This window comes from Coregonus lavaretus (genome assembly GCF_964263955.1).
Source record: "Coregonus lavaretus genome assembly, chromosome: 39".
In the NCBI taxonomy this organism is placed as follows: Eukaryota; Metazoa; Chordata; class Actinopteri; order Salmoniformes; family Salmonidae; genus Coregonus; species Coregonus lavaretus.
This window is the reverse complement of record NC_140026.1, coordinates 23582386-23608340: the sequence shown is the minus strand read 5'-3', so window position 1 is coordinate 23608340 and position 25955 is coordinate 23582386. Positions and strand designations below refer to the sequence as shown.

Here is a 25955-nt window from a genome sequence, read left to right as displayed (position 1 = left end):
GACAACTAAAAGATACTTGCTCACTAGCCTAACTTCCGTTCATGGGCAACGTTAGCTAGTTAACATTAGCCTTCTACATCCAACTACATATTGAACTTCCATCCTCTCAGGCCAGGGGCACAACAATGCATGAATTATTGGTTGGATCAGAATCGCCTTTATAATCATTGGCCAGTACGGAGAATGAAGTAAAACCACAAGTCCAAATCCCTATCTCCATCCATGGCTAATTTAGGAAAGGGACAATTTTTGCTAGCTAGCTAGCCACCAGGGGACAACAACACAATGAGATGCAACAATTCAAGTTGTTTCTGTTAATGACGTATGCTCTCAAAGTGATTTGATAGGAGAGACGCCAAATCCAAGATGGCTTCCCATTACACTTTTTTTTCTCCGACAGGACCATTCACAGTTGAGCTCGCTCAGTTTAGCTCAACGCTGATTGGCTAATTTTGTATACTTTTTTTGTCAAGGGAGGCCAAATGCTCACTGGCTTCCCTTGCATTCAATGCTATGGGTGGCAACAATGTCATACTCGTTTGGACCAGACAGCATCAGATAGATGGCCTACACGTAGAGAGACAGAGGGGCGCTGTTTGCTTGCTCTAGTTCCTCAACGGCACAGCTAGGAGAGCTCAAAAAAGCACCTTATAGTTGAAGGCTCTTCTTTGAGTGATGAAAGTGCATTGATATTACATAGGAACTGTGCACACTTTGGAGAGATGTGTGGCCACTTGCAGACACCACTTAGTCCTCTCAGTCAAACCCTTGTCATATTTGTGTCTTATGTTGCACCTACCCCACATTTTCCATGTTACTGATTGTATTTACATTTACATTTACATTTTAGTCATTTAGCAGACGCTCTTATCCAGAGCGACTTACAGTTAGCACATACATTATTTTATCGAACCCACAACCCTGGCGTTGCAAACGCCATGCTCTACCAACTGAGCTACATCCCCTGCCGGCCATTCCCTCCCCTACCCTGGACGACGCTAGGCCAATTGTGCGCCGCCCCATGGGTCTCCCGGTCGCGGCCGGCTACGACAGAGCCTGGATTCGAACCAGGATCTCTAGTGGCACAGCTAGCACTGCGATGCAGTGCCTTAGACCACTGCGCCACTCGGGAGATCATTGTATCATGAGTATTTTCAGATTTAGTTATCAACAAATGTGGCGAAAAATACGGTAAATGTAAAATGATTCAGTCTTGTGTCAGGTGAACTGTTGTGTCCTCAGATTTGGTCTAATAATTTCCCCATCATCTTCAAACTGTAACCTTTCAATTGCTATCATGCTTATGCATATGCTTTTCATATTTCTTCTGTAAGAAACATTTCAATGTAGCTCTATCCATATAGGCCAATTCCCACAAGTGTAAAAGGTTAACTTAACCAATCTGAATTCATTCCTAAACTTAACCCTATCCCGGGGAACTCCACTCAAAAACGATATTTTGGAATTGTTTCATTAGTCCACTGTTGATACAGTCCCAAAATGTTTTGCATGTCAGCAGTCAAGTTTTAAAGATATTGGACTTGATTCATTTTGCAATCTCATGACGATGTGGCCGGTGACACTTTGTTTCTTGAAAGTCCAATATCTTTAAAACTTGACTGCTGACATGCAAAACATTTTGGGACTGTATCAACAGTGGACTAATTAAAAAAATACCAAAATATCGTTTTTGAGTGGAATTCCCCTTTAACCCTTAACTTAACAGATGGGAAACAGACCAACACAGAGTTAGGTAACAGTGTCTCAACTTAAATGTCAAAAACCGACATTTACTTGACTTCACCCATAGATGTTTGGAAAAACATAGACAAACGTCACATTTCGAAATCAAACTGTGATACCTTGTTGTCCTGTGCATGCTCTTGTCTCATGGGCTCTCTTTTCAAACAGAGAGCTGACATTTTCCACTGGAACAGAAAATCTTCCTCCCAGGCACTCATGATTCATAGCATCACGATGACAGTGAGGTTAAACATTGACGTTTAGCGGTAAACAGCTCCAGGTGCCCTTGAGGAGGGTGAGAATGCATGCACACACACACTTTCTGTACTCTCTCTTTCTATCTTTCTCTATCTCAGTCTCTTTCACACACACACACACAGGCACGCACACAGACACATCTTACAGTAAGCCGTCACCCACACTATCTAATGCAGTTAACGCTCAATATCAAATTCCAACTCTAGCACCTTTTTTCCTATTTTCCTATTTTCCTAATGGAATGGAACTGTTGTGCTGCAGCCCTGCACTGATGGCAAATATAAGTTCATCCCATGCTCCTCGCAGAATATTAAAGTACTAAGATTTACTGCCTTCCCTTCCACCCAGTGGCATACGGTAAAGAGATTGCTCATCATCACTCTATTCCCTCTCGCTACCGACCCGGCGCCAGGATAAAGTGACTAAGGGGGCAGTTGAAATCAGTGAGGGGGCACAATTTCATGGGGTTCTTGCATTGGAATTATATTGAATTCTGCTTATATCACGCTATACCACAATAAACATAAAGACCATTGAGTGCTTTTGAAGTGACAGGTTGGCGCAAAATCTGTAACCCATCTCCGCTGCACTGTATCAGCACAATGGACAGCGCCCTACACAGTAAAGCAATGCCTATTCGGCAATGGGTATAGGCTACAAGATAGATCAGGTAATTGACCTATTACAAACAGCCTATGTGAATGCAGCAGAATACAACTTGTTTTTCGTTCCACAGTGCAGTGCATTTCAAATGCTCCTTGCTTGATGCGTGATACAGTGTCTACTGAATCCTTTGGTTTTATCAATAGCATGCTTCCAGTTAGAATACCCGCCTTGGGTGAAGGTCTTGTCTGTGTTATTCCAGCCACTCTCTTCCTATGAACCAGTTGCTATTAAATGAACCTTTTTGGACAGAAAACCTGTGGCTGTAGGATTCCAGGCTAACCTGGGCTGGCTCCTCTGTTCCAAGATCGTCAGGAACAGTCGGGGGTGGAGGGGACTGTGTAGCCATTATCCTGGTGGCACTTGTGGAAGGGGGGATGGGCTCTTCACGCAGCACTAGCAGAGGTCGGCAGCATCAACGCTGCTGGGCTTGGAGGCGGCCTCGGAGGTTTCATTTCTGATATCCATCGTGGCAGTGGCAAATTAGGTGTTTAGAGCTAAATAGGCTAACAACACTAACGCCTTTTACAGCTAGCTAAGAAGCTAACTAAACTGTAGTGGTGGGGCGTGAGACAGAGTTAAGTGAGGGCACGACAAAGCCTATTCCCCCTCAGGAGACTAAAAAGATTTGGCATGGGTCCTCAGATCCTCAAAAAATTATACAGCTGCACCATCGAGAGCATCCTGACTGGTTGCATCACCGCCTGGTATGGCAACTGCTTGGCCTCTGACCGCAAGGCACTACAGAGGGTAGTGCGTACGGCCCAGTACATCACTGGGGCAAAGCTCCCTGCCATTCAGGACCTCTATACCAGGCGGTGTCAGAGGAAGGCCCTCAAAATTGTCAAAGACTCCAGCCACCCTAGTCATAGACTGTTCTCTCTGCTACCGCACGGCAAGCGGTACCGGAGTGCCAAGTCTAGGTCCAAAAGACTTCTCAACAGCTTCTACCCCCAAGCCATAAGACTCCTGAACAGCTAATCATGGCTACCCGGACTATTTGCACTGCCCCCCCACCCCATCCTTTTTACGCTGCTGCTACTCTGTTAAGTATTTATGCATAGTCACTTTAACTCTACCCACATGTACATATTACCTCAACTACCTCAACTAGCCGGTGCCCCCGCACATTGACTCTGCAACGGTACCCCCCTGTATATATAGCCTCCCTACTGTCACTTTATTTTACTGTATATATAGCCTCCCTACTGTCACTTTATTTTACTTCTGCTCTTTTTTCCTCAACACTTTTTTTGTTGTTGTTTTATTCTTACTTTTTTTGTTTAAAATAAATGCACTGGTGGTTAAGGGCTGTAAGTAAGCATTTCACTGTAATGTCTGCACCTGTTGTATTCGGCGCATGTGACCAATAAAATTTGATTTGATTTGATTTGATTTGAAGCAGCTTCAACTGTAAGCCTGATCCCATCCTTATCAATCAAAATCAAATATTACAGGCAGAGGCATATCTCATTATTAACGTAGCCTACAACAGATGAGCAGTGTTTCCCCCCGCTTTTTATGGAAACCCAAAGGAGTTATACCTAACCGCCCAGTTGCTTTCCCCCCTACACACAAAGACACACTCCGCGGCACGCTCTGTCCATGGTGCTGATACATCGCAGCGGAGATACAGATTTCACGCCAACTTGTCACTCAATCATTTTAACTTTTTTGCTATTTTTAAATAGGAACATAAAACTAAAGCTGAGGTGGCACAAGTTTCAACTGAGAGGGCTAAGCCCCCTTTTGCCCCCTCGTGGAACCGGGCCTGTTCTCTCTCTCTCCCTCGCTCTCTCTCTCTTTCCCCAGTCTGTCCTCAACCTTAATGTCACTTTGATTGCCCAGGCCCTCAAAATAATTGAGGAAGAGAGACATTGCGAAGGAGGAGGGGATCGAGTAGACAGGTAGTCTGGGTTGAAGAGGCCACAGTGGCCACTTTGTTTGGAGGGATGGAGGGGTTGATTTCTGGTAGTCATCAGCCCAATTCAGTCATACAGTCATGAACTGGAGGTACTTCATGATATTGACTTTCAAAGCTGTATGTTTGAAGAGCCTGTAACACTAGGGTAGGTTATCGCATTTCCACAGATGACTGTATCTAACCAGGACAACTAGCTTACTCACCATGGGTCTCCATTGGACTTGAAGTACAAGGAACTTGGTGTTGCGAAGGTTATGGGCCAATATACAGTCATACTTCTCTGTGGTTTCTGAGCAACTGAGCTATCACCCTCTGTCTTACTGTAATAACCTGAGAGTACATTTAAGAGGGGTTTAGATTTAGAGACCAAGAAAGAGAAACAACACATCTGGAAGCTGCAGAAGGAAGGCCAGTAAAAAAGATATAACCAGACCCATACATCAGTATGAATGATAACCTACAGATGGCATTCCACTGGCTGCCATAACTCAAATCATTGGTGTAAAAACATTCAGTATTGATATGTCGTAATTCGCTGAGTTATTTCATAGTCGTACCCAGATTCTGGTGAGGAGGAATCTAAATGACAAACAGGCAAAGATGTCAAGCTCTATTGGAGTAATGCTGGCAACTCCATAATCAGCTCCTTTCATAAGAGACAGTAAGTGGAATTGAATGTGACTCAGACATCATAAAATACCCATGACGGGAGTCTCATATAGGCCTACATCCACGCGTATGACACACACTCACACTATAGCCAACTAGCTCCCCTCTAGCGCTAATTAATTTAGATTAAAATTAACAGAGATCAACGTTGGAGGACGCAGTGCTGATTGCATCAGAGAAGTTGTTTTCTTGCGCCCACGCCGCCCGTTCAGATATATATATATATATATATATATATATATATATATATATATGTATTATTCTTTTTTTACGGAGTGAATAATGTTCTCTCTCCCTTGATGTTTTTGATGCATGATTCACAGCCCTTGAACATGAGCGGCATTAGAAAAAGACAGAGTTTTTCAAAGTGTATGAAAACAGCTAAAGAATGGGTGCGGTACGATGCGATAAAGGCCACGGGGGAATTGAGCGTGGTGCAGAAAAAAGCTATGCAGGTGGAATAAGAACTAGAACGCTATCAGAAAACAAAATAAGAATCAATGATTGACAGATCCAGACCACACACAGAAACACAGGGAATGGAATGGAGAGGCCCTCTAAAATGGTCATATTGTTCAATTCAAAACAACTTTCTTGTGAAAGAACTGTGTGTGGGGATGACAAACAAAATAAATCTGTGTACTGCACACACCAGTGCATACACACACACACTTTGGGGAGCTCCTACAGCATAATGGATACTACTTTCAGCAAGCTAAAATGTCAGCCAACGAGGTGTCCTCATATCCAGTGGCGGCTGGTGAAAAATATTCTCGGTGGGGCTGTGCCATACTTTTTTTTTCCTGTAACCATCGCGATATATTTTAACACAAACTGCAGGACAGCAGTGCTCAGTGAAACATTCAGTAATTATTTAATGCCAATATTAAAAAGTTGAGGCATTCTTACACAAAAACATATTACACAAACCCAAGCCTTTCATTTGCATTTAAAGTGAACTTTTCACCATTGGTAGTAAACAGGCAACGCAACAGGCATGCTGTCAGAACAGAGTGGAAAGTGGACAATAACATGAAATTATTATAAAGTTTATAGGAAATCTTACACTGTATAAAAGGATGTATAATATAGAAATGGATATCAAGTGGATGAACTCAAACCTTTGACTGGAAGAATAGCATACAGTATTTTATGATCATACTAAATGTGACTAATTGTTAATGTGCTCCAGAACTGCAACAATTAATTGATACAAACAACATATATACAGTAATATTAGCAAAGACACTATTAAGACTTTCTAGAGTACCATATATAACTGGATGTTTTATGCTAAGGTCAACTATATACAAAGAAACATGCGGCCAGAGCTGCTCTGTGTGTGTGTGTCTGTCATCTTATTTGTACAGGAATTTTGCCCGTCTGTCCTTCTGAGTGGCAAACCTCTCAATGACCCTTTGATTAAAGTCAGGAATGTCCCTGACAAGTTTCTTCTCCATGGAGAGCATGGCCAGAGCGTTCAGGCGATCCTGTGTCATGCTGTTTCTCAGGAAGGTCTTGATCCTTTTCAGTGTAGAGAAGCACCTTTCTGACTCAGCAGTTGTCATGGGTGTGGTGATGAGGATCTTGAGGAGGCTGGCAGTCTCTGTGAAAGTGCTCTGAAGGTTGTTCTCCATGAAGAACTGGTACAGGGGCACTGCACCACTACAAGCCTTGAACTCACTGTTCTCATAGATGAGGGACAGTTCGGTTTTGAGCTTGGCCTTGTTCAACATGGGGTACGCCTCCACGGTTGTTTCAAGCGCTGTATCGGGGAACTTCACACTGTGTTGTGGGAACAACTCTCCGTGCAATAGTGTTGCGCTGATGAGGTGCTGGGTGAAGGAGAACCTCTCTTTGGCATGACTCAGGATGGTATCACATACCTGTAAAAGATACATCATCAGCTTTAATTTGCAATTAAGCTATTTTGATGCAAGTGATCCTGACTGACACATGCCTATGTCCAACTCAAGTATATGATTACCAAGGTGCTGATTGTTCAGGGTTTTGGCTACATACTACCAGGCCTGAAAATAGTTCTAGGGGGAAACACTGACAATTACATCACAACTTACCTCTATAGCCAACCTCTGTTGTTCTCCTGGTCCCAGCATCCTCCGTCGCTTGATGGGCTGTTGCTGCTCGTCAGATGCGCTGTCCCCACACAAAGAGGGAATTGAGGCCCTGGGTCCAAAAAATAAAGTTTAATTTGATAACTTGCAATCAGACTTCTTAACTCACTGTAATTCCCCCTCAACACACAACCAGTGACTTTTATATATATATATATATATATATATATATATATATATATATATAGACAGACAGACAGACAGACAGATAGTGTGTATATACACACAAACTATGTCTAGTAACTGCTTTTAACCTGTGATGTACATAATTAACTGATGTTATTACGTTTTAAAGCCTTTTTCTATTACATTTGTGAGAGGGATGCAACATCATTTTGTTCTGCTGTGCACTTAGCAATAAAGTTAATCTTCAATAACAACTAGGCCTCTTCTAGAAATTGACCTGGTGGACACCTGAATAATTATTACAAACTGTGTAGTACTTTCCTGCATTATTATCAACGTCTGATTGTGTCTTCTCTTTCCTTTTAAAATACTAAAACAAATATAATTGTGACGGCTCTATGATAATCACTCACTTTGATGACCAGACACATTTAGGCTTTTAAACTGTTGTAAGTGAACTATTCATCTTTCTAACAACATCTTTATCAGCCAATAGTAAATATAGTTATTTACCTGATTGTTAGCATGCTGTCTGTGAACCTCTGGACAAGTGCTTTAATGAAGACAGGGTCGATGTTCCTCTTCTGCAGCTGGCTGAAAAGCATGTCCACATTTGGCATGATCTTGTGGAACAGTGCCAGGAAAAAACAGAAAGCCTCGTCTTCGAGCATCCTCACAAAGCCCCCCGCCTCTCTGACAGTCGGGGCATCAAAGTTCCCAGAGTCTCTGATGGTCTGGAAACACGTTAGGTCATCCCTGTACTCGTACACAGTGTTTACAGCGCGACTGTGGAAGTTCCACCGTGTTGTAGAGGCTCTGGGGAGTCTATGCGCAACCACTTCGTCAAGCACGGTGGTTCGCTTGGGAGACCTGGAGAAGAAAGCAGAAAATCCTGCAAGGTCGGAAAAGAAAGTGCCGATCCTGGGGATGCGTGAAGTAGCCTGCTGCATGATGAGGTTCAGCTGATGTGCATAGCAGTGGACGTAGTGCGCATTTTCGTACACATCCACTATTTTACGCTGCACTCCGCCGGTGGCTCCCCTCATCACACTTGCTCCGTCGTAAGCCTGGGCAATAAGTTTGGCCTTTTGTCCATGTGAGAGTATGGTGCTGAGCCTCTCCAGCAGCGCTGTAGCGATGGTGTCGGCGGTTGCGTTCTCGATCAAAATGAACTCGAAAAAACGCTCTTGGACGTTACTTTTAGCATCGATGTAGCGTATCACAAGCACCAACTGGCAGTGGGTGGAAACGTCAGTCGTCTCGTCAGCTTGAATGGCGATAAAATCAGCACTCTTTACTTCCTCCAGGATGTAATCCTTAAGCACTGACAGCATACAGTCCAACAGCTCGTTCTGTATCGTCTTTGACGTGCCCTTAAAAACGGTAGCTGTCTTCAGGTGCTCCTCCAGCACACTGTCGAGGGAGGCAACAAAATCCACTAAGCCCCGGAAAATGCCGGGGTTGTCCGAGGAGTCAGTCTCCTCGTGCCCACGCAAGGCCAACTCAAAAGCCCCACAGAACTTCACACAATCGATAATTTTGGATAGAATGTGCCTGTTTTTATCCACCTCCTCATTGTGTTTCCTCACCGCAATCCTGTGGCCGTCATCCAGCTGCGTAGCAATGTTCACCCTTCCTAATACAGCTAGCTTTACAGAGTTGTCCATGTGTGCCCTGGTGTTCTCATGTTTCTTTACCTTCTCTGACAGGTGCTTCATATCCCTCACTCCGGTACCTGTCCATGCTGAATCTGACCCCGTCGTTTTAAAAAGCAAGCACGGAAAGCAAAATAAAGCATTAGCATCAGTGCACCCAGCTAGCCAAGCCTTCCTGGTGTACCAGCTACGGGAGAAGCCGCGCATATACTGCTTCCCTTTCTCGCTAGCCTGCTGTCTGATTGAGAGGTCAGGTTGATCTGGGCCCAGCTCTTTCACCCGAACTTTCTCTGACAAAGTTCTCCTCTCAAACGGATCTTGGAGGAGAGATTTCACCGAGTTAGGGTTGGGTCTTGGAGGAGTAACGTTTGCGCTCGCCATTGTCGTCTAGTAAAAATGGCGCCACTGGAGCCCGGTCCTTATTTTATCAGGGGCGAGCTTGGGGCGATAAAATAATCGCCCTCCTTGGATTCGAATTAAAATCGCTGATTAGCTACATTTTATGTCATACATTCATATCTTAAATTAGCAATTGGCTTAACTGCTACGTAGACCCGTCTCCTCGGGGCACTTTCTGTATCGCCCAGAGCTGACGAGGCGTTTGACAGGCAGAGGAAAGGTTGCGAATATGATTTTCTATCATATCTTACACATATTACTGTGTGCATTCCATATTTCAAACACACAAATATTGACATACTGATGTTTTTATTATTATTATTTTTTTTTTATTATTATTTTTTTTTAAATAATTTTATTTAAGGGGGCGGCGCCCTAGCGCCCTCTATCGGCCAGCCGCCACTGCTCATATCCCCTTTCTGCTATGGCGGATTTCCATGCTGAGAACTTCAGGCCATCTCTGTGCGTCTACTCATCCCCAGGATGACTATAACAAAGAGACACAACAACTTTCCATCGTGTAAAAGTGTCAACAGGACCATTGAATGGAGCCTGGCCTTTAACTAATGATTAAATAATCTGCTGGCCTTTTCTTATGACACAATAGTCTGCCAGGAACAATAAACAGATTTGTTACACAACTAAAGTATTTGTATAAGGACTGAAAGGAAATATATCTGCCTGGTAATTAAAAGAAAATCAAGACAAATTTAATTTTAGCTTATATGGTTGGCTCACTTTCAGCACTAAACTTTGATATGTTGTTCCTAAACAAAGGGATGTTTGGAAACTTGACATCAGTTAGACACAGACTCAATACAATCATTACTCAGTGCATAGAGCACTCAATAACTGGGGACAGATCCAGGAATTCAACGATTAAGTCACTGATTTAAGTGAAAAACAAAACATTGGGCACAAAGAGGGTAAAAAACATGACAAAACACCTAGAGACGATTTATAAAATTAGCTTGTTTATTTACAAATGCTGAGATTTTTGCAGTGTGTGATTTCTATAAGATCCCATAAAAGATTGTCATCATAAAACACTGTCCGTTCAAGATGGGTAAGTCTCCCAAAAATTGCATTGCACACACAAAATACACATGCACATATCAGAACATTCAAGTCCATGTCACCAAAATAGATTTGATTTACAAAATAAAGTCTTCAATATAAACATCTGGATCGTCTTTTTGTTTGTTTTTTACAACCAGGTCAGAGTCACAGCACGTGCTCAACTAGTCTGAAAAATCCAAGCTTTAAATCATTCTTCTTGTTGTTTTACTAAAATAGCACAGAGCTACATATTAAGTTACAAAAATATATATTCCTGTCTCTACCACTGTGTTTCTGCTCTATGCATATACTGTGAGTCACTACTTTGAGAGTGCTGTAGATGCAATTGTTTTGCTAGGACATTTTGGAGAGAGAAAATTTAAGAAAAATACATACAATGTGAAAGTGTTTTAGTTGTTTTCAGCAGGAAAGTGGAGTCAGCATTTCTCCCCAAGTGAAGCCTACTTATGTTTACCGGATTTCAATTCAAGTCAATGACATAGCCTAACCTGTGAATCCTAAGGCAGAATTCAGACAATACGAGCCAGTGACAATCTTTACGAAAATATCTGTTCTCCAAAAGGTTGTTGATGTGGGAGAATGATAAGCTACGGTTGAACGCAGATTAAATTTGATTGTATTGATGAAACGTCTCTCTCTACTCTCTAGATGTGCTTCTTCTGACCCTACCCAATACAAATTCAACACAGCCTCGTCATTGAGTCTTGTATGTGTACATTTCGACAACAAAGTAAATCTACCAGTTACCTGAACATGACAGCCTGTCTGTGTAGGGGTAATTGAACTCCCAAAATGGTGCTTGAGGGCCTTGGCCAAAACATTCAAGGGCATCTATTTTGGATGTGAGACGGAGACAGCGAGATAGTTTAGAGTTTGACTCTAAAAGTGAGGCTAGAGTCTTTTTTTTTATTGATCAGAAAGAATGGTCAACAGCGAGACAGGTAGCTATCTCAGTTCTTAGGGTCAAACACCCGTTTCCTCTCTAGGACTATATCCGTCTTTTCTATTGGAACGGGGCGTCACCTGGTGAGAGGAAAAGAGGCAAGAGGAAATAACAGAATAAAAACGGATTGGTTTTTCAAGTGACGGATGACTACCCATCAGAGAAACCTAATGAGCAGATGTGCGAAGGTCCCAGGTTCCTGTGATTCACATTTCTACAGCACAACACCCAGACATGGTACTCTGGCGCTCTCTGTTGTACATTTTAGATCATTACAGCTGGTCTGAATGCATGCACCATGCAGGTTCATTCAAGAGAAAGTCTATTAAAACCTTCAACTCTGGGATATATGGCCCATCTGAGGTCGGCTTAAACATAAACAATCTATTCAAAATACTGGCTGATCATTAAAATCATCTGATGTCAAAACCTCCAAGCACCACAGTATTTAACATTTCATCTCTAAACGACAGGAATGGGGATATAGATTTTATTTATTCACATATATACACCCATTTCAGATAATTCCCTGATTTTGATCCCTTTCCATCCACTAAGTTATTGCTGAAGAGTATAATGTAACTACTTCATAGCTTATACAGCAAACATGCTGACTGACAACTCCTCGCTGCTGTGGTAGAAAGCTTCACAGATCCATCTTTCTGTCAGTGAATGTTAGAGCCTTTTGCAGGTGCCTCCAAAGATATGGATCTAATTTACACAGTGAAGTCTGTTTACAAAATTATCAGTTACTTCATTTGCCTTGGTATCCGATTTCAATACATTCAGTGTGATTCAATCTGCTAGTTTATAAACCACACTACACTTCTGTTCTAGTCAATTGGAATTGTTATATAGTATTACGCCGGGTTCATAAAAGGGAAAAGTCCATTAGCGTTCCCCGTAAAAATCAACAACCCACCAAGCATTTCGCTACACCCGCAGTAACATCTGATAACTATGTGTATGTGACCAATAAAATTGGATTTGATTCTAAAGCATGACATGGAGATGCCAAAAAAAAAAACAATAAAAGAAAAAACATTTTCACCTAAACGCCCTGTCTATATAGTGAAATGGACTATAATGGTCACAGCCTGGTCAAATAAATAACGTATTTTTAAAAAACAATGCAAAGTATCAGTTTCGATGAGTGAGTGAGTGAATAAACATTGTGATGTAACACTGTCCGAGTCTGTACATTATCTTATTTTGGAGTATAGCTTGGTGTGTGTGTGTGTGTGTGAAGAATGTAAACGCGACGTCTTGTTTGACATCCGCACCATGTAGCAGCATGCTAAGTAGTGGGTAGATAGCATTCAAACCTACATACATATGACTTCACCTGAGTGTTATAGAGGGTTTGAGTCCCTTGAAGGGGAAACGGTCTGTCATCGCACCCCAGCTTAAGGTAATTCCCCCTTCAAACACTCAAATAAAATCAACATGGATAACCCTGGGTAGAACTGTGTGTGAAGCGAATGGTAGGGGCCCAGAGTTTTTCCAAGGGAAAAACTCCAGGCCCAACAAATTAGCAATGGTATTGTTAGATAAGTGATTGTAGGCTTCTATCTGCATGACTTGGAATGGATATTTGGAATGAGCGTCAACTAGAGTAAATGATTGAATTCAGGGCTGGGTTAAGACTGTAACCTTTGTTATATCGCCTAACACAAATTGTCTGGCGTCTTAAACAGTTGGAAAGAAAGGCTTTGTGGCCAATTCAAACATCAGCCCGAGTAAAAAGAGAATTGTGGCTAAACTGTCATAGAACCAAAACAATGTGCACGTCCAACCCCTTACAATAGTAACAATCCAACCCAACCCTCAAACCAATAAATCCACCACCATTAAAACAAATAAACACTACATTATAGAAACATGCAGATGTGTTTTTAAATACTCTCATTCAGCATCTAGGACCTATGAAAACACTGACCTATTCACCACCAGAATGTATTACTACTACTACAGCGCCTTGCGTCATAGCCAGATAGTGTTCCTTGTTGAGTCTACACTACATACCACATGACTGATTGACTGGCTGACTGACTGAAAGCCAATGCGACCTGAACATAAGGAATGGCTATTTAAGTTATCCTGCTCCCTCTAGCAGCATACATAGTAGAGACAGCCCATAACTGACCTGACATACCCTAAACCCTCCCCTCTGCTCACCTACTCATGTCCCACCAGAGAAAGCACACCCAAGCGGGCATGACCGAAGAGCTAAAACACCCCTCATTCTTGGACCACTTGGACCGCTCCTCCTTTTGGCTGGTGGTGGCGACCCGCTCAGTGGATCGGTCCATCTCATACAGAGGGGTGTTTGTGGGGGTTGGATCAGGAGATGCAGAGAGAGCTGGGCACGGAGGCCAGGGTACAGACGGGGGTGGGCAGGCTGTAGAAGATGGGGTCTGTGAGGGGGAAGAGGAGAAGGAGGAAGAGGAGGACCCCCAGCAGGTAGCAGGAGAGGACGGTAAAGCGGTGGGGGTGCTCCAGGGCCATGCCAAGGGCAGGGAAGCCCATGTGGTTACAGAACGAGTGGCACAGCACCGGCCCCACCAGGTGACCTGAGGACCAGAGGGGAAGGGGGTGACAAGACTGCATATAATGCATACAGGTTGGTACTACAGTACACAGTAGTGGTGGACGGGGTGAGTTAGCCCCATACAATGTGAAGTGCCTTGAGACATAAAGAAAGCTCTACATAAATGCAATCTTAAATGAAATGAATCACATATTAGGCGTGTGTGTTTTCTGTACACCAGAAAGAGAGAAACTGTAGGCTCACCGGTTCTGATAAATATGAAGGCAGTGTAAGCTCCAAAGACAGCGGTGTAGGAGAACTGGAACACTGCAAAGCAAACAGTACACCCAGTCATTAACTAACCAATCATATACAATCTAATGGTATATGGAAAAGAAAGGTATAACAAACTAACATGGAGGTGAAGGTAGAAAAACAATGAATATCGTATGGTCTTTACCTGCAGCGAGAAAGATCCCAGACACGGTGCCCTGTCTGAAACGCAGCAGCTCGATCACATGATGAAAGTGGGCTGTGAAGATAACGGTTGACATTTTGCACAAGCAAAATAACCATTATATTTCAAATAGATGGGAAGGGCACATTATCCTATGAGAGTTCAGAATGCTGCAACTCGCGATTGATCGCATCAATTGCATCAACCGGTTTACAAAACACTGGTTAAACAATATTCCCCTTTTAACGCTCATCTTTGAAGAAAAGTTCCAATTTAAAATTGTGCTCCAGAGAAGGAGTTTTAGGTTGTTTTCTTTACTCAGATCTGTGCTCTTTTGTGTGACGAAAATGTCAGCCAACATCTTTAGTACATGCACCGACATAAAACGGACATATCAGACACACACATTGTAAGGGTTGTTCTAATTTAATTGCTTTTTTTTTTCCAGCTGGGATTGAGGCAAGATCTACAAGATCCCCCTGTGCTGTAAATTGGTGGGACTCACCCACTCCGAAGAAGAGGGGGCAGGTGAAGATGGCAGTGGAAGGACTGGTGCAGGGTACCAGCATTGGCAGCATACAGGCCCTGAACACCAGCTCCTCAGTCAGTGGGGCCACCACTTGGTTCCTCAGCCAACGCATGTCACTGAGGCACAGAGCCCAGAACCACGGGTCTGTGGAACGGAGAGAAAGCTTTAGAGAGATGCTGTATGCGATAATGTTGTGTGTGAGAGAGATACTGTACACATCTAGGAAAAATGGAAGCACTTAGGGCTGAATCCTACCTTGAGATTGGCACACTTAACTCATAAATCATGCATTGGTGTCAATGGGAGGTTTGAATGAAACTCAAGTTAAGCGTGCAAATCTCAGGTTAAGATTTAGGCCATAGCAGAGGTGAATAATCTCCACTCCAGGATAACACAGTAATAGACATATTGGGTGAAAAATAATCTCCAGACAGTATCTCACCGAAGGTCACTCGTATCCCATCCATGAAGCCCCAGGGGCAGTCCATAGCCAGCTGGATAAGGGGGCCAAGGAACAGCACCTACCAGAGCAAAGGTCAGAGGTCAACTACAGGTCAGACCATATGCAGAGATCGATCAAAGAGAGTCTCTTGTTTCTATTACCATGGTGAGCAGCAGAGGCAGTATGATGGCTGGGATGAGGCCCTCGAAGCGAATGCCCATCAGAGCCAGCAACGAGGGACCAGGCTGTGGAAGAACATGAGGAGACATATTGATGGAATTCATGGAAATGTTTTCATGTGTATTAGGCGTGTGAACGTTTAAACGTTAAAACTTTTAAACAAAATTGGGATCCTTAACGTTAAGAAAAATCCCTAACCGAAATATGTTTTGATGTTTTTCTTCCCCCGCAACATTAAAAGCACAGTGCAGTTTTCACAAAACATATTATTTTCTGTGTTATAGCCTAAATAGACGATAGACTATAAAGGCCTCGGGAAAGTTGTGTAATTTAAAGGAAGACTCAGCAATATGAAGTAGATGCAACAACTAAGAGCACTGAAGCGCGATGCTCAACTACGCCACTGTTTTGGTGCACTGGCTAAAACGCTGTGAACAGTGTGAATGAACCTGTGCACATGCGCAGATACTGTGTGTGACAGCGTAGTGTTGCATCTCGCTCATCTCAATATCCTAGCCTATCTATTGATGATAGGCCCTGTTTTACTGAAGTTGCGAGACTTTACAAGCCAAGAAATTGCAAGATACAGCTTTTAATTCCCGATAGATAGGCCTTGTGCCAACAGTGCGAGAGACGCAGCTGCTCGCGCCAATATTTGTAGGCTACATCTGCACGGCAAATCATAGGCTTTATTAATTGAGGGACAACCAATGTAATTTGCTTGGTAATTGTTACCAAATGCGCTGTAGAAAACTGTATTTTAGTAGCGGAGCTGGGTAGGCTGCCGGAGTGGACACAACTCACATCTTGTTGATTGGGGCTTTTCGATTGCCAGGTTCACAGTAAAATACTGTAAAACAGTCAGTGCAAAACAATTCACTTTTGAGACTGGGTGAAATCCAAAGCTGTGTTATATTAATAGGCTATGTATGGCATTGTTACGCTGAACAAAAATATAAAACTGAGTTACAGTTCATATAGGTAAATTAGGCCCTAATCTATGGATTTCACATGACTGGGAATACAGATACACATCTGTTGGTCACAGATACCTTAAAAAAAGGTAGGGACTTGGATCAGAAAACCAGTCAGTAACTGGTTTGACCACCATTTGCCTCATGCAGCGCAACACATCTCCTTCGCATAGAGTTGATCAGGCTGTTGCTTGTGGCCTGTGGACTGTTATCCCACTCCTCTTCAATGGCTGTGCGATGTTGCTGGATATTGGCGGGAACTGGAACACGCTGTCGTACACGTCGATCCAGAGCATCCCAAACATGTCTGGTGAGTACGCAGGCCTCAAAAACGGCATTGGAGGCAGCTTATGGTAGAGAAATGAACATTAAATTCTCTGGCAACAGTTCTGGTGGACATTCCTGCAGTGAGCATGCCAATTACACGCACCCTCAAAACTTAAAACATCTGTGGCATTGTGCTGTGTGACAAAACTGCACATTTTAGAGTGGCCTTTTATTTTCTCCAGCATGTGTAAAGATCATGCTGTTTAATCAATCAGCTTCTTGATATGCCACACCTGTCAGGTGGATGGATTATCATGGCAAAGGAGAAATGCTCACTAACAGGGATGTAAAAAATATGTGCACAAAATCTGAGCGAAAATAAGCTTTGTGCATATGGAACATTTCTGGGATCTTTTATTTCAGCTCATGAAACATGGGACCAATGTTTTACATGTTGCGTTAATATTGTTGTTCAGTATCATTTCTGAAGTAAATATTGACATACTACTAGCTCAAAACATTTAAATCTGCTATATGACAAGTGAATCAGTGGGTGATGAGGATTTCAGATAAAAAGTGTATGGGGGAGGGGGGGAATTCACCCAGATGTGGGATTGATGTTACAATGTATCAAGTCCATTGTAGGCCAGGGCAACAGGTTTCTTGGAAAGCTGGGCATAATGTGCAGCTGTTCTGTATGGTTCAATTGTAGTAAGCTGCTCTACCTTTTCTAATACAGTGGGGAAATGTGATGCAATTAGCTAATATAACCCATTCTTCCCCCATACAAAACTACAGCAGACTGCTCTTCCAAGGCACTTGAAACCATCAACACAGGCTCATCTGTCATTACTAACCATTAGCTTTGTCATCTATACTGCCCTACAAAGGTAAAGTGCAGTAAAATATGATTTCAAAGTATTGTCCTGTCTATATACGGACAGCAATTTCTGGTACTTCAAGACATACATTCTGACCGACTGGCTTGTAAAAAAAAAAACTACTGCACGTAAAAAGAACTGTAAAATCTGACTTCAAAATACTTTTCTGTGTATACAGTAGGGCTGACCCCATTTAGTCGACTGGTCGATAGGCTGTTGGTCGACCAAGATTTCTTTAGTCGAGCAGTAGCAAAAAAAATTAAGAATATATATATATATATATATATATATATATATACCATGGTGTACAAGACACATGTCTGATTCGTGCTAAGTGGACTGATCCACTGTGGAGGGTGTGGGGAAGGCACAGTCCAACAGTCTAAGACGTGCTACTGAAATTGAATATGGTTATATACAGGTAGGGGAGGGAATGGCCAGCAGGGATGTAGCTCAGTTGGTAGAGCATGGCATTTGCAACGCCAGTGTTGTGGGTTCGATTCCCACGGGGGGTATGAAAAATACAAAAAATTATGTATGCACTCACTAACTGTAAGTCGCTCTGGATAAGAGCGTCTGCTAAATGACTAAAATGTCAAATGTTATATTACATAAGAACAATGGTGCAACACTAATAAAACTAATATTATTTTATAACAAATGCTCTTTCTCCCTCGTTGGATAGAGGTCGCTGTCCACGGCTCTGAAACACATCAGCGCGCTGTTGAATTGGCGCCTTTTCCAAGACCATGTTGCTATGTGCATAATAGCAAAGTTAACCAGCATATTGGTGTTGAGAACAATGCGGCGGAGGCAGCAGCAGAATGAGGAGATGAGAAAACAGCCCATGCCTAATTGTCAAAGTGAGAAGAGAGGAAACCCAAACTTTATGAGGTCTATAATCAATAACCTAACTATTAAATGTACCTGGCTTTATAAATCATCAATACATCTACAGAAATAAGACAGATCCTGCTTCTGTTGCCTGTTTGAGTCTTTGTTTAATAGCCTACTGATTCCGTGAGCACCAAGCCTCACACAACGACAAGTAAACAATTTCACAAATTCGTCTGTTTTTAATCTTTGCTTTGCTGTAATAAAGGCTTTACACTTTTATTCGTTAATACCAGAGAGGCTGTTCTATTTATAATTTATTTAGTGTGTACACTGTTCCAAATTGTCGGGGAAATTATATTTACAATAATAACGCTCCTTGTTCTTGATCTCCTTCTTAATGTTATTACTATTATAATTATAAGTAATGTCATTCTCATTAGTAGGCTTAGTAGAGTAGCCTTGTATAACCACCGTCGAACTGTAGGCCTAAAAGCATATCCTGTTTAGTCTTAATACCGTAACTTACTTAGGCCTTTGTTTCAATACTTCTATAGGCTACTGTATATCAATCAATCATTCATTCGTTCATGTCATCACACAGCATACGAGTCATTCATAATTTGAAATGTAATCAAGCATTTTAGTTTTAAAATAAAATAAAGCGAGCGTTGAATAATTAGCTTAAACAATAAATAAACAGTTCCATTTCGGAAATTGCATTCACGAATGAATGCGACTGTTTTTAGTCTTTGCTGTAATAAAGGCTTGACAAATTTTTTTTACAACAGACTCTCTGGTACACTAGTAATACTAGTCCCGTGCGAATAGGTCTTTGGTCACGTGCATATGATGCATACATGAGAGCAAGGGTTGAGGGAATAGGGAATGTTTTTCCTAAACAAATGAGGGATTTCAGTAACAGAACTTTTCAGTCAGAAATGGCTGTAATTGTTGCAGCTTCAGCAACACGGACAGCGCAATAAACACTGATGTTCTGTGGTGGTTGCTGCAGCTGGGAGGAGAGAGAGACAATGGCTGCTAGTCTAGTCACGGGGGGGGTTGCACAGCCCTAGTATACAGGCAGCAATTTCTGGTACTTCATGATATATTCTGATCGACTGGCTTGTTCTTGTGTCAGGAAACTAAATACCACATTAATCAGATAATATACCTGGCCATTACAATCAATTACTGTATATATGAAAGCACAAAGCCATCGATCACATGACACCATTCATTCCTATGTAAAGACTCAATAGCGCATTGAAGCCAAATGAAGTCAGTTAAGATGGCGTCTCATGGAGACATAACATGTACAGTTTGAGCTACTCCAGGGCCTTTTCTCATTTGGGAAAAAGTCCATCCTCTCTCCTCCGTGACCCGGAAACCGATAAGTGGTCGACGAGAGTGTCAATACATTAGTAGGCAAACGGTCTCCTTTTGGCGAGGAAGCTCAAGTGTATCCTACCAGAGTCCTTTGCGGACGAGTTTTGAAATCTGCCACATCCCCTTTGAATCAGCTATTGTTTTCTCTAACATTTAAACATTATATTCTCCTTATCTTTCTATCTATAAAATGTATTGCACAACTAGCAACAAAAAAAAACATCACTTTATACATTTATTTTGGGATTCCACCCTGTAAACGTCATTTGCCCGATGACCCGCGATTGGAGAAGGGGTCTCATTTCCTACAACCGCATTTTCGTCCACTTTCCCTCTCCTTGACGCATCTCCTTGATTACCTTTGACCTTTTTCAAAATGAGGCCAGAGAGGACGCAGGAGTTGAGCAACCAATTGAGAAAAGACCCAGGATATGATGGTGCTGGCTAGCTCAGTGTTGCCCCCTCTCAACTAAATTATCCTTAGAACTTCTTCTCTGCGATTTTTTAATAGTCGGTTCAAGGACATACATCAGGTGTATTAGAAACAATTATTGGTACCATCATTGTCTTAAAATGATATATTTACACAAAGATTGCAATTTTCCCATTCACTATTATGGGGGATCCTGTTTTCTGCAAACAATGCCTGCATTACCGCGGTCGGCCCTGAACTTCCGTGGCTTCAGTGAGAAGGGTTGTTCTCCCTTGATTACAACAGATCAAAGCTTTTTACCAAATTCGTAGTTACTGCACTTAGCCTTTGTAGGGCAGTATAGCAGTCAGCCTATAGCAGCAGTCAGCCTATAGCTGAGATAGTGCTGTGTAGAGACTCACCATCACACCAGTGTACATTTTCCATGCCCACACGAAGACAGGCGACACGGCAGATACGATCAGGACACTGGTGAATCGCCTCTTGATAACGGCCGGGTGGTCCCTGGGGGCAAGCACGTGATGGACACACAAGCAGACACGTGTCAAAATTAAATTTAGTCAACAAACCCCTCCAGAAGCTAGCGCAAGAACACTGCAGTTCAGCAGGAAACAAAATAAATAAACCCAGAGGAGTTTGCTTGCTTGCTAATTTACCAGCAAATAATGGAAGAAGCGAAGGCTTTGATTTCTGGTCAAACAGATGGAGCCAGGGTCTTAGATCAAATCTACCAGAAAATGTATTAAGGTAGGCCTATTATCAATACATAAAAACAGAATAATGAAGTTAAGACCCCTGCCAACTAATATCAACATTGATATTTAATTTTGCTGAAATTATTTGCCTTCTTTACGTTTAAGAAATATTGCCTTGTCACTGTTATTTAAAAAAAACACATCTTTAAGATATTTTCTAATTTCTCTCCCTCATGAGGAGGGAGGATAATAAAAGTTCACAGAAGTAACAAGTTAAGGTAGACCAACCAACTAGTATGTTTACTGACTATCAATTTTGTTTATGACTTATTAAGTGATTAAAATGTGGCATTCTGTTACAAAATCCATAACAGAATGATTGCAATTGAATTGGCTAAAATGGGAAATGATAGTAGTCACAAACCACAGTTGGGTCACCTGCTACTATCCTCCCTTCCACTGGCATACTGTTATGTTCAGCTCATAATTCTGAAAACAGTCTGGACAACCCCGTCCTGTCTCTGTCCCTGTCTCTCTCTACAGTTAATATCACCTCTTACTGACACCTACCCATGAGCCCCCTCTCTTTCCATTTCCTGTAATAAGCATCCTCAACCACTAAGAATCGACTGACACCTTACATTGGTCAGTCCAAATCTGAACCAATCATAGATGTCTATGTTTCACAAGTTTGGATAGCACATTACAGTACAGCAAAGAAAATAAAAGTAGAGTATTTTTGTATTACTCTTTTTATTTAATCTTTATTTAACTAGGCAAGTCAGTTAAGAACAAATTCTTATTTACAATGACGGCCTACCCCAGCCAAACCCAGACGATGCTGGGCCAATTGTGCACCGCCCTATGGGACTCCCAATCACGGCCGGATTGTGATACAGCCTGGAATCAAACCAGGGTCTGTAGTGACGCCTCTAGCACTGAGATGCTGTGCCTTAGACCGCTGTGCCACTCGGGAGTATAGTAGCATATAGGTCAGTATTGTACAGTAGAGTTTAGTACATTACAGTAAAGTATATTATAGGTCAGTACAGTTCTATACAGTAGAGCACCCTAGAGTACAGTATAATTACTGTATTGTACTGTACTTAACTATACTGTTCTGTACTGAACTCTACTCTGGTGTACCTGTTCTGTACTGTACTCTACTGTGATTTGATGTCCAAACTAGTGAAAATTGGAAAATCTATGACTGGTTGAGATTTGGTCAGTACCAACCAAATTTGCTCTTGTTTGGGGTGGGGGGGGGGGGGGGGGATATACATCACATACCCATAATTATGCATTTCTGATCAGGGACCCATGTCTGTTATCAGGTGTTAATCCACTTCACTTAATGTAGTATATAACCAAAATAGTTTTTAAAACTCAAGTTGTCATTTCATAGCTGACACCCCATTCTTTCTGGATACATCTTTGAATCTTAATTCAGAGTAGATATTTTTGGGAACCTTGGTCACATAAACTGAGGGAGATTTTTGCTTTCATTTTCTGTTATGAAACTTTACATCTGCACTGTTCTTAAGTAAATGTTCTTGTAAAATGTTCAGGGGAAGTTGTTAAAAGTAGTCCTTGTGCATAGAGTTGTATGGTTTCTTTAACTTTGGAATTATTTTTGTTTGGCATAAATTTTAAGGTGACAAATCAGCGTCATTCTGTTCCCGGAATTGCCCCCGACTGCTGCACGAAAGCCATGTTAGCTATTTAACGTTAGTTCCCTAATTTAGCTAGCAACCACCTAGCATGCGCCGACAGGCTAGCTAACTACAGCATTTTCTACGAATCAAGGAAGTAAAGAAATTGAATAAATACGAGGCTTACCTGGGTAAGTCACTTCTCCATACATATAAGCTCCCAACGTAAGAGCAGGCAAGCAGTAAACAGGACAGAACAGACACCCAGCATATTCCGTCAGGAGGCACAAACTCGCCATTGCTGCTCCACATTTGGTTTGACATAAGATTTGGCGTTAAATCGTCATCCTCTACCATGGCGAGGGGACAGTGTCAATGGTTGTGTTCAAACGAAGAGATTATGTCGTGGTGTGGTAATTCCTTGACCACTTTAATTCGTGAAAACATTCATAAAAGCAAAATGACCAAAAAAAAGTCAGTTCTCCTTCACATATCCTGGCGCTATAATTAACGTCATCACATTGCGTCGGATGCACACCTTCCCATAATCAATGCACTGAGGATCAATCATAGAGCCACACAGAGGTGGTGTCGTAATACCCATAAAACCTAGCGGTCAAACAGGGAAATGGTTCCAATCGTTTTTCCCATAGGGTATTTTAGAAACACTTAAAATAAGGGCTGTGTCAAGTGTAGGCTTACCCTGACGTGACGTTTTGATAACCCTGTAAATCTCTCTCGGACAAGGAGACTTTTATCAATATATTTTGCTCTATTTACTCTCAGATTCAAAAATGCTATTTAGCGTCAAAGTAGACATCATGCAAAACTACAAATCCCTGCAAGCTCCTGCATGTCATCTCTAGCTGACACCTTTGTTGACAGGTATTGTGTCAATTTAAAACAGTTCACAGAATTGTCAATTTAAAGAAATGTAGCCAATTTATTCATTGCTACATTTAGCTAACATTAGATAGTTAATCCAGAGATTCTTACCTTTGCCTCGATTCGGGCAGTCTCGTCCAGATCATCATGGCATTTGTAGTTCTTTATGATAGCCACATTAGCAGCTAATTAGCATTTATTTTTCGGGGGTAAATACAAGCAAATATATAGATAAATGTCACCTTGTCATAGAGAAATTTACACAGTTATCAAAACGTCACACCAGGGTGAGCCTACACGAAACACAACCCTTATTTGAAGTGTTTCTAAAATCCCCTCCCCTAATTGGAGTAAACTAATGGATAACAACACTTAGCCTTCTACTTCCAGCTTATAGATACTATATACATTTTACGGACACAGTATATTTTACATTAGTTATCTTGTTATTTTTAGTACCACCCTTCAGCTCCACTCAACACCATCCAGTTTTGATTTATATTTGCCATATAGTTTATACAGATTGTAAATTAAATATAATTTTTTTGCTAAGAGTATTATTATATTATTGATCGAGGTTTTGCTCGCCTGAGGTAGAGTATCTTATGATAAGCTGTAGACCACACTATTTACCAAGAGAGTTTTCATCTATATTTTTCATAGCTGTCTATTTACCACCACAAACCAATGCTGGCATTAAGATTGCACTGAATGAGTTGTACAAGGCCATTAATCAACAGGAAAACGCTCATCCAGATGCAGCGCTCCTAGTAGCAGGGGACTTTAATGCAGGGAAACTTAAATCCGTTCTACCTAATTTCTACCAGCATGTTAAATGTGCAACCAGAGGGGAAAAAACTCTAGACCACCTTTACTCCACACACAGAGACGCATACAAAGCTCTCCCTCGCCCTCCATTTGGCAAATCTGACCATAACTCTATCCTCCTGATTCCTGCTTATAAGCAAAAACTGAAGCAGGAAGCACCAGTGATTCGGCTAATAAAAAAGTGGTCAGATGACGCAGATGCTAAGCTACAGGACTGTTTTGCTAGCACAGACTGGAACATGTTCCGGGATTCTTCAGACAGCATTGAGGAGTACACCACATCAGTCACTGGCTTCATCAATAAGTGCATCGATGATGTCGTCCCCACAGTGACCGTACGTACATACCCCAACCAGAAGCCATGGATTACAGGAAACATCCGCACTGAGCTAAAGGGTAGAGCTGCCGCTTTCAAGGAACGGGACTCTAACCCGGACGCTTATAAGAAATCCCGCTATGACCTCCGACGAACCATCAAACAGGCAAAGAGTCAATACAGGTCTAAGATTGAATCATACTACACTGGCTCTGACGCTCGTCGGATGTGGCAGGGCTTGAAAACTATTACAGACTACAAAGGGAAGCACAGCCGCGAGCTGCCCAGTGACACAAGCCTACCAGACGAGCTAAACCACTTCTATGCTCGCTTCGAGGCAAGCAACACTGAAGCATGCATGAGAGCACCAGCTGTTCCGGACGACTATGTGATCACGCTCTCCGTAGCCGATGTGAGTAAGACTTTTAAGCAGGTCAACATTCACAAGGCCGCAGGGCCAGACGGATTACCAGGACGTGTACTCCGAGCATGTGCTGACCAACTGGCAAGTGTCTTCACTGACATTTTCAACATGTCCCTGACTGAGTCTGTAATACCAACATGTTTCAAGCAGACCACCATAGTCCCCGTGCCCAAGAACTCTAAGATAACCTGCCTAAATGACTACCGACCCGTGGCACTGACGTCTGTAGCCATGAAGTGCTTTGAAAGACTGGTCATGGCTCACATCAACAGCATAATCCCAGAAACCCTAGACCCACTCCAATTTGCATACCGCCCCAACAGATCCACAGATGATGCAATCTCTATCGCACTCCACACTGCCCTTTCCCACCTGGACAAGAGGAACACCTACGTGAGAATGCTATTCATTGACTACAGCTCAGCATTCAACACCATAGTGCCCTCAAAGCTCATCACTAAGCTAAGGATCCTGGGACTAAACACCTCTCTCTGCAACTGGATCCTGGACTTCCTGACGGGCCGCCCCCAGGTGGTAAGGGTAGGTAACAACACATCTGCCACACTGATCCTCAACACGGGGGCCCCTCAGGGGTGCGTGCTCAGTCCCCTCCTGTACTCTCTGTTCACCCATGACTGCATGGC

The 25955-nt window shown here is 42.3% G+C and overlaps 1 protein-coding gene across 1 annotated transcript; it reads right to left on the bottom strand.

Moving 5' to 3' along the window:
• Positions 1-10524: 10524 nt before the first annotated feature.
• Positions 10525-23349, bottom strand: rce1a (Ras converting CAAX endopeptidase 1a). The gene is made up of 8 exons (XM_084156133.1): positions 23046-23349; positions 20913-21015; positions 15715-15798; positions 15554-15632; positions 15088-15255; positions 14586-14657; positions 14390-14452; positions 10525-14168 (listed from the first exon to the last, which is right to left on the bottom strand). The coding sequence occupies exons 1-8, from the start codon at positions 23213-23215 to the stop codon at positions 13939-13941; spliced, it is 969 nt and encodes a 322-aa protein (XP_084012259.1). The 5' UTR covers positions 23216-23349; the 3' UTR covers positions 10525-13938.
• Positions 23350-25955: the final 2606 nt, after the last annotated feature.